Here is an 18,043-nt window from a genome sequence, read left to right as displayed (position 1 = left end):
GATTGTCCGCCTCTCCTTTTGGAATATAAACTCCACGAAGGGAGGAACTTTGGTCTGTTTTATTCACTGATTATCCTCAGCTCCTAAACAGCGCACGGCATGTGGTAGGAGCTCGTGCTCGCTTGCCTTTCTCCCCCTCTCCTTCCTCCCCATCCTCCCCTCCCGTCCACACACACACACACACACACACACACACACACGCATTTTGAGTGAATAAAATGAATAACGTATTGAGCTAATAAATTTATAACTTATTTCTGTTGAACTCAGGGAGAAACAAGTACTGCATTTGTTCTGTCAAGTTGATGAGCGAACAGATTGTACAATTCGGTGAGACCTTATAGAGACAAACAAATTGGGGAAGAAGCTGTCCACACTGGAGAGTGTTTTGCATTCTTTTACCAATAGGGGTTCCGCAGTCAGTGCCACTGCTTTTTATATCCTACTCTTCTCCTGTGGTTTCAGTGTTTTTCCTGAGGCAGACTTGTGGTAGTTCTTTGACTGAGGATCTGCGGGTGGTAGAATTTCTCTCTCATCTAAATCTTTTTTTTTTTTTTATCCCCACTGGGTTACAGTTACCGTCCATTAGCATTTTGAAGATGTGATTCCAATTTCTTCTGACTTCCGATATTCTAATGATGATTCTTTGGTGAAGAGTCTTTTTTTTTTTCTTTTTATGTTCACTTATGGCTTTTCAAAGATCTCCACTTTGTCTTTGGTGTTTTGTGCTTTTAATCTGTCTTGATATCTGCTGCTTGAGATGTTTTTTAATTCAAAGACTCTTTCATTCTTTCTTCAATCTAGGAAAGTTCTTCGCTGTTCTCTCCTCACACTGTGCTTCTTCATCTGTTCTGTTCTCTTTGCTGAAACTCCTTGTGGGTATGTGTGGAACCTTCTTATTTACTCCCCACCGCGTAGTTCCTCATTCTCTTTCTATTTTTCTGTTACATTCTGAGCAGTTTCCTCAGATCTGTTTTCTAGTTTCAGTTTCTTTCTCAGTTTGATCTATTTTGGCTGTTTAATCCTTTGACTTTCTAATCCTAATTATATTTCGTAATTCTAGAAATTCTAGGTGGTGGTTTTAAAGTTTTAATTTTTTCCATAGAAGCCTGCTCTTTCATGTTACATATATTTTGAACTTTATCTCTCATAATTTTAAGCGTGTAAAGTTAAAGCCCCTTTCAGCATGTTCTTACGTCTCAAGTTGTTGTGACTAACTGTCCCTTAGGATGGATTGTTTCCTTCACGGTGGATTTTAGCTTTTTATTGAGAGCTTGTTTTTTTCTGCCTCCTGGATTATGGAAGTGTCCCTACACGGTAGTTCTTTGTCTGTTTCTGTTGAGGATGTAATAGTTTTAAAATTGGATTGCATATCTAGATGCAGCCTGAGCGAGGGATTTCTGTGTTTCATGATTCCCACCTACAGTACTAGGCAGAAAGTGCCCTTCTTCACTGCTTCCCTGAGCCCATTCCTGCTTTCACTGGGGGTCAAGGCCTTGCTCTGCTTGGTGAGACCAGAGCCACATCTCCCCCTCATGTAGGTGTGAAGGCACGGCTTTCAGCCCCTGCTTTATGTCCTAGCTGACCTCTGACACCCCTGTGCTTGGCCTTCCCTACCATGCCCTCCCTGGCATGCGCCTCTTCTGTCAGCCTTGACTTCTCTGCTGGTTTCCAGCATATCTGGGATTTTGTTCTTTCAAACTCGGCTATATATGATTTAATTATTATTTTATCAGCATCTTTATGGGTTGGGGTTAGAGTGCTGTTTCTCCATCAGCTTAGTAAGCCAGGTACCACAAGTGTCCCATGTACTTTCTAATGTAAAATATATCAGTAATCCACAAATTGTATTATCTAGAATAACAGCAGCCACATACAGCCTTTTTTTGTGCATTGTTCTGTATACTTTGCATATATTAACTCTTTTATTCCTTATAACAACCCAGTGTTAGCACATAACAACTATTATGTCCATTTTATAAATAAGCTAACAGGGACACAGAGAGCTTAGGTAACTTGTCTTAGGTCACACAGCTAGTAAAAAACCAGACAGGGTTTGCCCCTGGGCACCCTGGCTCCAGTGACTGCTCTTAGCCAATAATGAGTCTGGACTAAATGGAGAAATCTATATTTACTCCTAAACTTTTGATCTGTGAACTAGAAAAGGTTACGGATTTTCATCCCTAGATCTGCATCTACAGTGAAAGGTAGAATTTGTTGAGGACAGTCTCTTGGCTGCTGTAGTTGAGGTGCTGTTCAAATCCTTCCAGTCTCCTGTTCAGAAGTTCGAGGGGACGGTGGGATTGATGCAGGGCTGAAGTTTCCAGCTCGCAACAAAGAAATCCTCTTTATTTTTCCTCTCAGTTTTTTTCTTCTCTTTTCTTGTCCTGAGGTTCTTTCTGGTATTTTTCATCTGAAAGAACACATGACGGTTTGATACAATTTCCTGAGCCCAAACCTTGGAGTCATCTTAACCTTGGAGTGCATCCTTCCTGCGCAGCACGTTCTGTGTCTCCTTTGTCTCTCCATTGTCCCCTTCTCTGTCCCCCCATCAGTACACTGACGTAGGCCACAGCCGTCCTGCCTGTAGGTTGCAGGCCCTCTTGACTGGCCGTGCTGCCTCCAGGGAGTGTTCCACGGTGTGGTTTGAGAGGCGCCTCTAAAGACAGATCAGGTCTTGTGGCCTCCAGTGCCTTAGGGTAATTGCACTCTACCTTGACCTGTGTCTGCTCGCATCACCAGTCTTATCTCTCACCTCTTCCTTCCTCTTACTCAGTGTTCAGTAGCACTGAACTTTTCTCATGCTTTAGGGTCTTGTTCCCATTGTGTGAAGTACTAGCTTTTCCTCATCTTTTAAGTGTAGCTTCTAGAAACTTCTTGGCTTCTCTAAGATGGGCCTAAGTGTTCTTACTGTGTGTTTCCAAACCACCCTCCACTTTTCCTGTCGTGGCACTAATCCCCTTTACTGTAGCACTTTGTGTTTCCATCTTCCCCTCTGGGCAGACCCAGCCTCCTCAGATCTTAGAAGGGGCAGGAAGAGCAAGCAGAGCTCAGGCCACCACAGCTGCTCCTGCCCAGGTCTGTCATACAGGGCACTGGCGAGGGAGCTGCTGTCCCGGGTCCAGCCTTCCTTTCAGACAGCCAGGTTGAGGAGTCAAATAGAGATGCAAAGTGGTTATGAAACTAAGTGATTTATAACTTGTATTTATTTTGCCCAGTCTATAGGAGAAAACACCATCATATTCTCTCACTCTTCACCTTATTTGTTGGGGCACAGACCCTACTAGTGCCTCTCTCTTGACTTGCTGGAGACAGAGGTCCCTGGGTCACATGTGACTCTACCTGAATCATTTACTTTGTTGACTGATTTTTCTCACAAGACCACTACCACAAATAAGGTTAGGAGCTCATGGCCAGGACAGTACAGTCAGGAGTGATGTAAATCCAATGATAGCCTTTATTTTTTCCTAATTAATTAATTAATTAATTAATTAATTTTTGGCTGCATTGGGTCTTCGTTGCTGTGCGTGGGTTTTCTCTAGTTGTGGCGAGCGGCAGCTGCTCTTCATTGCAGTGCACAGGCTTCTCATTACAGTGGCTTCTCTTGTCATGGAGCACGGGCTCTACGCATGCGGGCTCAGTAGTTGTGGCACTCAGGCTCAGTAGTTCTGGCTTGCAGGCTCAGTAGTTGTGGCGCATGGGCTTAGTTGCTCCGCGGCGTGTGGGATCTTCTTGGACCAGAGCTCGAACCCGTGTCCCCTGCATTGGCAGGCGGATTCTTAACCACTGCGCCACCAGGGAGGTCCCCAGTGATAGCCTTTGATGGAGATTTTAATCAATAAAATCTTCCTCCTTGCCTCCCTTCACTTTTTTTTCTTATAAATTTATTTTTTTTATTTTTATTTTTTATTTTTGGCTGCATTGGGTCTTTGTTGCTGTGCGCGGGCTTTCTCTAGTTGCCGTGAGCAGGGGCTGCTCTTCATTGCGGTGCACGGGCTCCTCACTGCAGTGACTTCTCTTGTTGCAGAGCACGGACTCTAGGTGTGTGGGCTCAGTAGTTGTGGTGCACGGGCTTACTTGCTCCGCGACATGTGGGATCTTCCCGGACCAGGACTCAAACCCATGTTTCCTGCATTGGCAGGCGGATTCTTAATCACTGCAACACCAGGGAAGCCCTCCGTTCACTCTTGTTTGCAAAAGAATACAAAATACATTTCATAGTTCTGCTGGTTTCTTTCCTGTTTTGACCCCAAAAGGTCTTCCTAACTGGTACACTCTTTTCTAAAATTTTAAATAAATTCAATTTATTTTTTTCCAACAAATATGTTTTTCCCCTTACTATTTCTAAAGATGCCCTCTGATCAGTACTGTTCATTCAATAATAATTGTTTTATTTTCTGTTTTCCTTGCTAGACTACAAATTTTCTAAGGACAAAAACTATTTCTCAGTTACTTATGCCCTATCTCCAGCACCTGGAGTGTAGTGCCTGCCACATGGTAGCCACTCAATAAATGGTAGATGCAAATCCTCTAACCTCTCGAGTTCTCATAATTCTGAGACTCTCTTCTTCTCAGGACCAGTATTTTCAGTACTATCTGAAAATAATACTTACAGATATTTTGGATATGTTCGTTTTATTGGGCATTGTATTTAACAATAAAAAAGCTTATTCTTCAAGATCAGGCTCAAGTCCCATTACTTTGATCAAACTCCACTTTATTACTGCATCCCATAATGGTAACTCTTTTCTCTGAATATGTAACATTTTTTATGTATGTACAATTTGTTTGCTATTTATATCTTATAACATCCCTTTTATTATCTTCTTATTCTTATTTAACTCATGCTTTAACTCATTTAACACATGCTGTTCTGAACTATATATTTTATACTTCTGTTGCAACTAGTGTACATTGTATAGATGTAGACATACAGATCAAATGGTCAGTGGTACTTGTTTAGTAGGTGATTGATTTCAAGCTAATCATCTTAATTTGAACAAGAAAAGATAAATTTATATTCTTACATCTTATATAATGTTACCAATCTCGATATTTTTTTAAGTTACGGCTTTATGTAGTAGAAGTTTTTTAGAAGAATAGTTGATTTTATGTGCAGACATCTTTTTTCTCCATTTTGAGGAGAGAGTACTGATTTTCTTGAGGCATTTATATAATTCCAATTGAGTATGAGATAACTTTAAAAACACCTCTTCTCGGGCTTCCCTGGTGGCGCAGTGGTTGAGAGTCCGCCTGCCGATGCAGGGGAGACGGGTTCGTGCCCCGGTCTGGGAGGATCCCACATGCCGCGGAGCGGCTGGGCCCGTGAGCCATGGCCGCTGGGCCTGTGCGTCCGGAGCCTGTGCTCCGCAACGGGAGAGGCCACAACAGTGAGAGGCCCACATACCACAAAAAAAAAAAAAAAAAAAAAACACCTCTTCTCATGCAGGTTAGATTATGTCTCTCATGCACGTAGTCAGATGCACTGCATTTTTTTCACCACAGGAGAGAAATTGTCTTATTTTGATATTTTCTTTATTTCCTATGACCTTAGCTTTGTCACTAGATAGTTTTGGGACTGTTTATTCTCTCTGCTGTTTGTGTTTACTTAAAAAAAAACAAACCACACACTTAAGGCAGCACTGTTCCCAGAAGGACTAGGTTGAGGAAATGAAATGCCATTCATCCAGTTTATTTTTTTAAAATATCTTATCCCCAGTGATAGAAATATTTGAGTGAATGTTGAAAAACAGGCAAACTATATTTTCTTATGCCTCAAGTAAAAAGAAAATGTAGTTTTAAATAATTTATCAATCTGCCCTAATTAGCCAACCTATAGTAATATAAATGAAAATGTTTGTATCTTATATATTTTTAAAGTAAAATACAGTAGTTCTTTTGATGTAAAATTAAATAATCCAAAACTATTTGGATTTTCTATGTAAGCCATGGGAATAAAATATTTTTATTATTTTCCTTAGTCTTTTAACATTTGAGTCTTTTTTTTGTACAAAGTTCAGTGCATGGTATTAGGGGGCTTAAAGAGGTTTAGAGTTTACCGAGGGTAGCAGAGAGTCAGCATACGTACAATACCCATGTTCTCTATTACAAGTGGATGTGGCTACTTTTGGAGTCCAGTAGGAGAGGTCACATCCCACAGTGATATTTAAGGACGGCTCAATGGGGAGGATAGCATTTAAACTTGGCCTTGAAAAAAAAAAAGTTTTAGTTAAGTGGGGAAACTTCTGAATATGAATAATTATTATTTCCATTATTCACGGAAGATGGAACATCTTTAACAAAGGTTTAGAAGCAGTAAAATATAATAGGTTAATATTTCTAGGAAAACAGATATTTCCAGGAAAACCGTCTGGCTGAAGCTGACTGTTTATGGAACGATTTAAATGTTAGTCTAAGGAGCGTGGACTTTTTCTATATAAGGAGAACAATGGAAGTTTTCTGTGTTAGGGTTTAGCTTGTTAACAACAAGAAACAAGCTCTTGCCCACTAGTTTTAAAACTTACCCAATTAAAAATTGTACAGTGTAATCATGAAAACGACAGATTGTGAGCTTTTTATACATGTCTCTAAAGTTAAGCTTTTCACATATGATCTTCCAGCATCTTTCCCGAGTTCAACAATATTTTTAGTACAAAAAATAACTTTTTTTTTTTCAAATTAACAGTGTCCAGTTCTCAGAGTAGGCCAGATATGTTAACATACTGGCCTTTTTGCATTTATTTATTACGGCTCAGTCTCTAAAAATTAGTTGGCTAAAACATATTTGCAGTGATTCCCCAGTTGGTAACTTTTCTAGAAGCCTAGTAATTTTCCTTTTATGTAATCAGTATGCAGACGACATTGTATAAGAGGCACACCAGTGTGAACCCACTGTCCCTGGTACGCAGCACTGCCCAGAGTATTTGCCAAAGTCCACGGTTTTTACACCGTCCCACCGTGCAAGTTAATATTAATTCTGACATCTTGTTTGAATACTAGCTTGTCAGACAAGTTATGTAACTTTTGACTCTGTTTTGGACAGAAGAATTTGACACACTCTGAATAATAGATTCTTATAAACTTGTCTTAATATATATTTCTTAGAATATCTTTTGAAAGCTTGCAGAGTCAGTTTTGTTTAAAAATTTGTAAAATTCTCCTTAAAATTTATTTAGAGATTTAATGTTTGTTTTACGCTAATCAACAAGTATCTTAAGTGAGATATCTAAAACATACACAAAATTGGAGATGGTTAAGCATGTGATGGTATTTAATAAAAAGAAATGTATCCATGAATGGCTGTGCTACCATCTTCCTATCCTTTGTGCCATGAAAATGGAAAATTTCTAGGTTACCCAGATAATTTCTGGAAGGCAGAGGCTGTGTCTGTTTCTTCTTGTGCATCTCCTCACATCCCTGGTCTCCAGCTCTGTGTAAGACATCTGTTGAGGTACTATTTAAGTCACATGGCATCTAGCATATGGTACTCTCTTTTGCTGTTTAGCAACTAAGTACAGAATAAATCTTCACAGTGTGTATCAAAGATTCAAAAAGAAAAAGTATGTAAAGTCAAAATTATTTTAGAATATAGTAGTTTTCAATTATTTGGGTATTATTAAGAATAGCTAGGAAATTCTATTCCATAAGATGAAAAATATGATAAAATGTCAATTTGGTGTTTATATCCAGATATTAATGAAAGACTCTTATTACTTTCATTCACTCTGACCTTTTCCTTTTTTTTCTTTTTTTATAAATTTATTTATTTATTTGTTTTATTTTTGGCTGCGTTGGGTCTTCGTTGCTGCACGTGGGCTTTCTCTAGCTGTGGCGAGTGGGAGCTACTCTTCATTGCAGTGCATGGGCTTCTCACTGCAGTGGCTTCTCTTGTTGCGGAGCGTGGGCTCTAGGCACGCAGGCTTCAGGAGTTGTGGCACACAGGCTTCAGTAGTTGCAGCACAGGGGTTCAGTAGTTGTGGCTCACGGGTTCTAGAGCTCAAGCTCAGCAGTTGTGGCACACGGGCTTAGTTGCTCCGCGGCAAGTGGGATCTTCCTGGATCAGGGCTCGAACCCGTGTCCCCTGCATTGGCAGGTGGATTCTTAACCACTGCACCACCAGGGAAGTCCCTGACCTTTTCCATTTGTTGCCCACTTTTGCCTTATGAGTTTTTGTTTGTTTGTTTGTTTTTGCGGTACGCGGGGCTCTCACTGCTGTGGCCTCTCCCGTTGCAGAGCACAGACTCTGGACGCACAGGCTCAGTGGCCATGGCTCACGGGCCCAGCTGCTCCGCGGCATGTGGGATCTTCCCGGCCCGGGGCACGAACCCGCGTCCCCTGCATCGGCAGGCGGACTCTCAACCACTGTGCCACCAGGGAAACCCTGCCTTATGAGTTTTGAGAAATAATTTTTCCAAGAAAAGGACTTGTCTTTGCTAAAATAAATCATGTCATATAAAAAATTTGGAAAATGTAAAAAAGAAGAAAACAGAGCAATACAACTTTATCACTTAGAATAATGGCTAAATAATTTGTCATATGTTCTCTGTAGATTTTATTTTTCTTTCCATTTTCCATTTGAAAACTTTTGTTTCTTGATGGAACCCACTGTTTTATGGCCTAATCATTGCAAATTGCTGGCATTTGGATTTACCTGATTCTTTGTTTATTGACCTTGTTTACCATGTTTTAAGAATAGTGTTTTACGTAAATCAAAATTACTTAAAATACATAGGATGCTACAGATTTAATTGTCTTTCTCTTTTATTTTTTCTTAAAGCTTTCTTAATTTTTTTTATTTGATGGAAGGGACAGATGTGAAGGATCTAATGTATAATCAACATAAAATCCCAAGCTATTTCAACTAAGTACATTTCTGTCACATTAATCTGGACAGGATATGACATTTCACTTAAGTGACATGTGTGTATTTTACAGCTTTCTCTTGCCAACGTTATGTTATTTTGTTTGTTTGTTTGTTTTCCGTAATGGTAAAGTGGATTAAGATTTTCTTTAAGGGTCCAGGGGAGATACTGATATTATCATTTATTTCCCAACTTAACATATACTGAAAGATGCTGGACCTTGACAGGGACATATTTTTGAGAGTGAAAGACCTATTTATACGAAACATTTATCCAAATAAGAAGTAGAGGAGGGCTTCCCTGGTGGCGCAGTGGTTAAGAATCCTCCTGCCAATGCAGGGGACAAGGGTTCAAGCCCTGGTCCGGGAAGTTGACACATGCTGTGGAGCAGCAAAGCCCGTGCGCCACAACTCCTGAGCCTGCACTCTAGAGCCCACGAGCCACAACTATGGAAGCCTGCATGCCTAGATCCCGTGCTCCACAACAAGAGAAGCCAACGCAATGAGACGCCCACACACCACAATGAAAAGTGGGCCCCGCTCACCGCAACTAGAGAAAGCATGCACGCAGCAAGGAAGACCCAACGCAGCCAAAATTAAATAAAATAAATAAATAAATTTTTAAAAATCATATTAAAAACCTATTAATGAGATTTAAAAAAAAAAGAAGTAGGGGAAGTTGAGTTAATGCCACCTTCAGATCTGTTAGCCATCATTGTCAACTACAGGATTATTTTTGTCTCTTTTTAGCACTTTGCCTTTGAATAAAATTACTTATCTAGTAATGAATATCATGAAAGGAAATGTTAATGTTTTATAAGTAATGATATCAGTCCTTCTTGACAGCTGTTTTTCTTAAACATTATATTATTTATTCCTATGAACCTTTTTTTTTTTTTAGTAGGTCCTGGCTCTTCTCCTTTTAGGATATAGGCTTTTCTAAGTCAAGGCTTTGTTCTTTCTTTTTCTGTACTAATTTATGTGCCCTGCATATAGTAGGTACTTAATTATGATGCCCAAGGAATATACTATATGCTTTGCTTAAGGCAGCTAGAAGGAAACATGAGGTTAGTAGATATAAAAATACTTTTGTGGTCTTAGTTTACTTTAAGATTACTTAAAATCCTACTCATTTTATTTATTTTTTTATTTATAGAAATGCTTCCATCATTCCTTCAGAAAGTTGAAGTTGTCTCTGAAGCTTCTAGAGAAACTTGTGTAGCTTTGAGTGATTGCCTTAATCTCTTCACCAAACAAGAAGGGGTAGGTAGTTTGGAACTGAATTTTTTAAATAATTGTTTGGGTGTCACACTTGATCATCCAATATATCATTGCTTTCAAACTGTCCAAAGGTAGGAGAAAATAGAGTTAATAAAGGCAACGACAGCTTCATTTTTCACCAAAAGTTAGAACTTATTTATTCTTGATTAAGCAGAATAATTCTGAAATAACTTCTGTTCATTTAATTTGTTTATGTACCCATATTTAACAAGTATGTTTAAAGTTGATCTACTCAGGGTTGTCGTGACATTTTGATAAGACAGACTATGAAAATGTTCTAGAAACAAAAGGTCTCTATATGAAAAATATATACTTTTATTTAGAAAATAGATTGTTATCATACTTAGCTATGTGAACTCAGCTTAATGGATTAAATATTTTTTTGTGCTCTTTGTTGCTTGCTCTCTCCCATTTAAAAATTTGCCATTTGATCTTCCAAATATGAGTAAAAGTGGTATGCCATCCATTAGTAACTCTTTTTCTAAGGACTGAAAAGTCATTAAGGTGTGTTTTTTTTTATTTTATAAATTTATTTATTTTTGGCTGTGTTGGGTCTTCATTTCTGTGCGAGGGCTTTCTCTAGTTGAGGCGAGCGGGGGCCACTCTTCATCGCGGTGCGCAGGCCTCTCACTATCTCGGCCTCTCTTGGTGCGGAGCACAGGCTCCAGACGCGCAGGCTCAGTAGTTGTGGCGCACGGGCTTAGTTGCTCCGCAGCATGTGGGATCTTCCCAGACCAGGGCTCGAACCCATGTCCCCTGCATTGGCAGGCAGATTCTCAACCACTGCGCCACCAGGGAAGCTCCAGGTTTGTTTTGCCTGAACTAAGATTTTTCTTTTTTTATGTTTTTTCCTTCATTTTCATGAGTTTAATGCAAGCCAAGTAGCAATAGGCTTTGTTTTGCATTTAATTTCTACACGTTTAATCTTCAACTTTTTAGATTAAGACACCAAATTTCTTTGGTTTTTTTTCTATTTTTTTTTAGGTTCCACATATATGTAAAATCATATGGTATTTGTTTTTCCTCTGTTTGACTTACTTCACTTAGCACAATACCCTCCAAGGACACTGACTTTCTTATTCTTGTTACAATTGATTTGTGCCTTTTGGTTAGAGATTAGGTTTTGGTGTAAAACAAGATAGATGAAAATGGTCTTATATATGTTTCTCTTATATGTAAGGATCTAAAATTTTATTTTCCCATCATTAAAATAAGAAGCCTTGTGAATTCATGTGAAATTTTAAAAATGCTCTGTTTGTTATGTATACCACAAATTCCATAATTATTTTATTTGGAGAATAAGAAAAAGTATGTAATAATAATCTGAATTCATTTAAAACAAACTTACAGAAAGTCTTTCAACAGAATTCTGTTAAATACCATGGGAAAATATAATTGTTCATTAAACATGTTAAATGGTTTATTCTCCTAATGGTGTTTGAAAATATCCCTTTTCAGCATTTCTATTTTTGGTGCTTTGCAAATTTCATATTCTAGCTTGTTTAAATGAGGAATGATTTAGTGACCTAAATAAATCCAAATAGGATAATAGAATTGCAGAACATTGCAGAACAGAACAAATTATGATGTTACAGGATTCAGGTAATATTACCTTGTAAAACTAAATTCACATCTCCTGTATGGTATTTGATGAATGTATTGATAACTTTTTTGTTCTCGGGTTGTATAGTTTTAAGGTGAACACTAGATTAGAAGTACTTTAATTTCTGAAGAAGCCAACCTATCCTAATCTTAAACACATTAAAAAAAATAGCCTAGGTAACCACCTCTGTGTGTAAATTTACATGTGCAAGAATATTAGCCTAAAGTTTAACCTAATTAACCTCTTTACGCCTTTAAAATTAGTCATCAGGATTAAGTAACATAATTGTAAGCAAAATGCTTAGCATAGTTTCTGACACATAGTAAGCCCTGAGTGTAAGTCCACGGTTGTTATTGTAGGATGCTGTCTAATTAACACTTGTGACCCCTTTTCTCTGATGGCATCTTGGAGCTTCTGTGTCTTTAACATTGGTTTTATCTTGTTTTGGGAGGAGGTGGTGTTGTCTAAAGAAAATTTATTTGACTGTGGAATGACTGTGTTGTGTTTCCATCCTTATTACTTATTATTTAAGAGATGATGGGCTACTTAAGTTCTCTGAACTTTGATACCTTCATCTTTCATATAAGAGAGACCATATAGAAAGTCATTAAGAGCCCTGGTCTGAAAGTCTAATGGACCTCTTTTAAATCTCAGTCTTTCCCTAACTGATTGTAGGACCTTGGGCAAGTTTCTGAAGAATGAAGATATGTAAACACCTGATGGTTGGGTGTGGAGATCAGATGTATGTAGATGAATAATATGTATATAGACCATGTTAGCATATCACAAGAGCACAAAGTATTCATTTAGTAAATGGCATTTATTGTTTTTAGAGTATTTTAAGATTTTTCTTTTTAGTAGTTCTATGAAATATCAACCCTGTGGGGCCCTCAGTAGAAATCCATGGATTTCCCTCTGAGAAATACGATTATAGATGATGAGAAGGCCTGAAAAATATTTGAAAGATAAATGGCATCATTGAAGTTGGTCTTATCAAGTAGTTAAGAGTTACAACATAGGAATTTAATCGCTTAATTGAGGTCAGAGTGGAATAATTGTGCACTGTAATGCCTTATGTATCAGGCATCATAAATTTTATTTTCGTTATCCAAAAACTTTATTAGAAGAGCAGTGATAAGCTTGAACTCACATAGACCTGAGTCCAGTTCCTGGTTCTGCTATGTAATCTCTGTCTTCACCTCAGTAAAACACAATCTCCTTTTCAAAGTAGTGACCAACCAAAAAAGAGTGTTCTGTGAAGTAAATGAGATCCGATTGGCAAAACACTGCGTAGCACCTGGCACAGAATGGGGACCCGGTAGGTGTAAGTGACCCCAGCCCCAGCGGCAGAAAAAACGTTTTTATTCTAACCTTTTTTGAGGACAGTTACTCTGAATCTTACACATTTACTTCTTAAACTGAAGATTTCATACTTTATCTCTTCTGGGTGCCTCAGGATTGTCCTTTTGTATGTTTGTAATTACTCTTTGCCTTAATACAGAGATACCGTCAGGGGATAACGTTTACAGGACTCTTTTTTGATTAAATGGCCCAATCCTGCTAATGCTTTTCAATTCCTTTTTACTCCTTATGGTTCTAAAATTTTCTTCTCTCCTGTTTTTGAGACCAACTGGGTGCTTGTCTCTAGCAGTGGAATACTGATCCCTTCTGATTTACTCATACTAATCTCCTGTTTGTTTAAAAAGAAAACCAGTAACCAAACTTGGTAAAATTATGTCCACAGTAAGAGTAAGCTGGCTTAGTGTGAGAAACTTGGCTTGACAATGAGCACAGGCTTTAGGGTCTGGGGCCTTCTGGTATGTGGGTGTTCTTTGCTTGTTTGGAGATTCTCTGATACAGCCTAGATATTCCAGGTATCCACATGACCTCTACATAAATGAGGCATTATGTAGGCGTATTTTACTTGAAATAACACTACTTATGTTGTCGGAAAAAAAAAGCAATATATAAGATAAGCTGTAAAGTTTGTGACTGATCTACTAAAGGCAACCTTACTGTATCTTTAAATTTTTATTTATTTATTTTTGGCTGTGTTGGGTTCTTCGTTTCTGTGTGAGGGCTTTCTCTAGTTGTGGCAAGCGGGGGTCACTCTTCATCGCGGTGTGCAGGCCTCTCACTACCGCGGCCTCTCTTGTTGCGGAGCACAGGCTCCAGACGCGCAGGCTCAGTAGTTGTGGCTCACGGGCCTAGTTGCTCCGCAGCATGTGGCATGTGGGATCCTCCCAGACCAGGGCTCGAACCCGTGTCCCCTGCATTAGCAGGCAGATTCTCAACCACTGCGCCACCAGGGAAGCCCCTTTACTGTATGTTTTATGATATACTTGGGAAACATACTATAATAGAATGTGAAGGCTATGGTTTTTCTTTAACCTTGTTTTGAGAGTTTCATTCAAAAGGCTAGAAACTGGTTTCATGAATCATTGTTTCTACAGTTCTCCTCACCAGAGGTTGGTATCAGAAGTGGTCAAAATGTCATTCAGCAGTCATCATTGGTGCCCTCTGGGTCTGTGTATTATTGAGCTCCCCTTGATATTATGAGTCTAATCAGTTTTTAGTGTAAACTCACTTATAAAATGTTAAATCTCACTGCTAAAGGGATGTAACCCAAATGTATGGTTGGGACGATAGTGATGCCAAGCTTTTGGTGTAATGGAACGATTCAGACTCTCAGTTGGAACCAACCAAAGGTACTTGCTACTCTGGACCAGATGCTAAAGTCTTTGGAGAGAATTCATGTCCTCATGTGGACTGATAACTCTATAAAGTCATGGTTTCTAATACTCATTTAGCTTCCTGAGCTGTTCAGAGTCCTTTAATCCCTCTCTCTTTCATTTGCAATGTTTATATCTTTCAGGCCTTCACCTTTCTCTCTCTCATCTCTATTCTGACCAAAATTTATTGTCAAATGTTAGGTGATCATTGTACATGCTGCCAACTCCCTACCAGTCCCTCATTCCAATTTTTATCTTTCTTTTTTCCTTTTGTTGGAGGCATCTGTCTCCTGTCTTCAAAAACAGCTACTCTCTTCTTCTGAATTCTCCCTTGTAGCTTCTATCTCCCTACATCCCTTTCCAGTTCCATTTTTGAAAATGTGATACCTTCTGTTTCTACTTCTTTATTCCTCAACTAGTCCACTGAGACCATTCTTGCCAATATCTCCTTGTTGCTAATCAGAGAACATCTTTAAATTATCTTGCTTGTCTTTTTAAAGGGTCTGGCATTTGACTACTGCTTGCTTTTTGGAATGCTTCTCTGTGATTTCCATGGTGCCTCCCTCTTCTGGCTTCTCTTTCCTGTATAGCAACTCCTCCTCAGTCTTCTTCTAAAGCATCTTTTCTTCTGCCTGTGCTTTGCATGTTAGTATTCCCTAGGTTTCTGTGGGTGGCCTTCTCACTCAGCATTCTCCCTGGATGATTTCACCCACTCCTTCAACCCAGAAATCCATGATGATTCAGGTCTATCCACTTTGGATCTTCTGAGCTATGAACCAGTTGTATCCAGCTGCCTTTCGGACATTTACATATGGATACATCAGAGGCATTTCTAAACCAAAGTGCCTAGAACTGAGTTACTGATTCAACTCAAAGTTACCTGTTGGATAACTCAAGCCGGAAACATGGGGGCTGCTTCTGGTTCTGGTTCGTTCTTCTTCCTCAGCCCCATTTTTAATCAAGTCCTGTCATTTTTACTTCCTGTATCTCAGTTGTCTGTCTCCTCCAACCCAGCACACAGATTCCCCATTGCCATTCCGTTAGATAAAGTTCTCAGGATTGCTGTGTTGGATGACTGCTACCATTTCGCAATCCCAGGTTCCACCCTTCAAAATTGAGTTAATGTCCCTCCTAGTCTAGGAGTTCCTTGCTGTTGCAGTGCTTATGACATTGTATCCTTATATATTTACTTGTCTGATTATATATTTACTTGACTGGAGCTCCTCAAGTAAGTATCTTATTTTTGTAGCGTCTGTTTCTAGCATAGTGCTTGGTATTTAGTAGACAGTTAATAAATACTTGAATAAATGAAAAATGAATGTACAAAGGAAAGAACACAAGCTTTTGGGTCAGACCAATCAGGACCTAAACTCTGCTATCTTGACCCTGAGCAAATTAATATATGTTTGGGAATTCCATTTCCAAATCTGAAAACGAGAATGCAAATGAGTTATTTTATGTGAAGTTCCTCAGTACAGTGCCTGGCACATTTTAGGTGCTTTGTAAATTGCCTTCTGAAACAAAGTAGCCTTTGTTGTTCATTGTTTTGTTTTGCTGCCTGGTACTACTTTTGCAAACTGAATTCTTTCTCTAATTTTTAGGGCCTAGGGAGAAAGATTCTGTAGCAAGGTCTCTTCTTCAGTGACAAATGTGACTTTTCAAAATGTGATAATATTTAGTCACCAACTGAGAATGAAAAAAAAAAGCCTTTTCAAAGACACCTTGAAACCTCACCGACATTAATTCCCATTTTTCCGAGTGTGGCCTTGTCTCATCTTTTACACGTTTTTCATCTGTAGTGCAAATACAGCCACCACTGCTGGAAGGGCGAACTTAAAGTACCCTAGGATCTTGTCAAAGAAATATTCAATTTTGTTCAGTATTACTCTGCTTCCCAAAGTCGAGGACAGATTTGTATACCTTAGAAAGGTTTAAGACTACTGTTTGTTTTTCCTCACCAGAACCTCACAGTTAACGAGGAATTTCATTAGCCTGAACATCCCACTTTTAAGTATATCATGTATGTGGTGGGTCTTCCTGACCTTTACGCCTTCGTCCACCTTTTAGGGGTCGCCAGAATCAGAAACACCTATTTCACGTGAGTAGGTTTCACGTTAGTAGGGTCAATACTGTTGTTTTCCTCATTGCTTAAATGGTAGCCCAGGAAGTGTGTGAAAAATAAATATGTGCAGACTAGCTCAGTCTTTTGTTGTGGAATCGGACTGTTAATTCTTCAGTGTAAGCCTGAGTGTCAGTTACCTTCGAATGGAAGACTCCAGAAGAGAGGATCCCTTTGCTTTTCCCGGGGGGGCAGGCTGGCCATTTAAAAGTTGCCAGGGCCGCGTCCGCAGGACCGGCGTGCTCGCAGAGCCCGGGGAGCGGTGCCGCCTTCCCCGAAATCCAGGTCGAGCCGCTCGCGGGCCGCGCGCCGCTCCCGCAGCCCCCTGGCAGGTCCCTACCTGCGCCTCGGAGCGAGCGGGCGCCGCGGCGGGGCGGGGGGAGGGAGGGGGAAGGGGAGGAGGGACGGACGACGCCAGCCGCCGCGGAGCCGCCAGCCGCCGCGGAGCCGCCCGCCGCAGGCCATTTGCCGGCGGGAGTCCTGGAGGGCGGTGGTGCGGCCGAGGGGCCATCGCGGACCTCGGGCGGCCCGGGCGCAGTCCTGGGCCGCGCCTCTGCTCGACCTCGCTGGAGCCGGGGGCGGGCCGCGCGAAGGTGACTTCAGGGAGACCTTGCGGTGCCGCCCTGGGTCGCGCCTCCGGGCTGGGCTGGAGTGGAGGCGGAGGAACAGGCCGAGCGCATTCCTGCTGGAGCCTGGAGGAGCGCCGGGCGGAGCGCGCCGCCGCCGGGGAGCCCCGGCCCAGGTGGGTGGGCGAGTGCCTGCGCCGGGGCAGCTCGGGGACACCGGGGAGGGAAGGAGGAGGGTGGCCCGACGAGATCCAGGGATGTAAGTGGATCCGAGAAGAGTTGGGCGCGAGTGTGTGGAGCGGAGCGCGGCCGCGGGCGTGTGGGGAGGGGTGCGCGAAGCCGGGGACCTTGCCCGCCCGGCCGGCTGTGTGTTTGCATCGGTTCCTGCGGGAAGAGCCGCTGAGGGGTAAAGCCCGTGAATAGATATTTTTTTTCGGCTAAATACTGGTAGTAGGTCAGGTAGGGCCGGAGTAGGAGGAGTAAGGCACTGAAAGACATTACTGACCTAAATAACCTTACAAGTTAGTGATTTTTCGCATGTCTCAGCCCTGGCAGACATTGAGATGAACTTACCATCCGCTGTTCAGAGGCCGCTAAAATTCCCTGAAAAAACGAGGAGGGGAAACGCTTGAGTGGATTGAGAAGAGAAAGGGAAATTATACTGGGGTTGGGGAGTGGGGAGGTGGCTTTTAACTTTGTTTTGATTAGGGATTTTTGATTACTCATAGGCTTTCTTTGTAGCCTAAACCAGTGGAGAATCATGGTCCCCAGCATTCACAGCATGTGGCTAGTTGTTTTGTGTTTTCTGTTGTGCAGGTTTTTTTCTGGATTTGGAGGGAGGGTGGTACTAAGGAGGGGAAGATGCCGGGGAAGAGCTTTCCA

The 18,043-nt window shown here is 40.8% G+C and overlaps 1 protein-coding gene across 1 annotated transcript in view; it reads left to right on the top strand.

Annotated features, from left to right (window-relative positions):
* Nucleotides 1–18,043, top strand: part of OSBPL1A (oxysterol binding protein like 1A) — a 207,031-nt gene that overhangs the window by 68,341 nt on the left and 120,647 nt on the right. The window contains exon 15 of the mRNA XM_079718170.1: nucleotides 10,017–10,123. Within this exon, the coding sequence (XP_079574296.1) occupies nucleotides 10,017–10,123 (107 nt within the window). The remainder of the gene's footprint in view (nucleotides 1–10,016; nucleotides 10,124–18,043) is intronic.

This window comes from Hyperoodon ampullatus (assembly GCF_949752795.1).
Source record: "Hyperoodon ampullatus genome assembly, chromosome: 13".
NCBI classification, from domain to species: domain Eukaryota; kingdom Metazoa; phylum Chordata; class Mammalia; order Artiodactyla; family Ziphiidae; genus Hyperoodon; species Hyperoodon ampullatus.
Note: the sequence above shows the minus strand (reverse complement) of the source record. Positions and strands in the feature narration are given on the sequence as shown.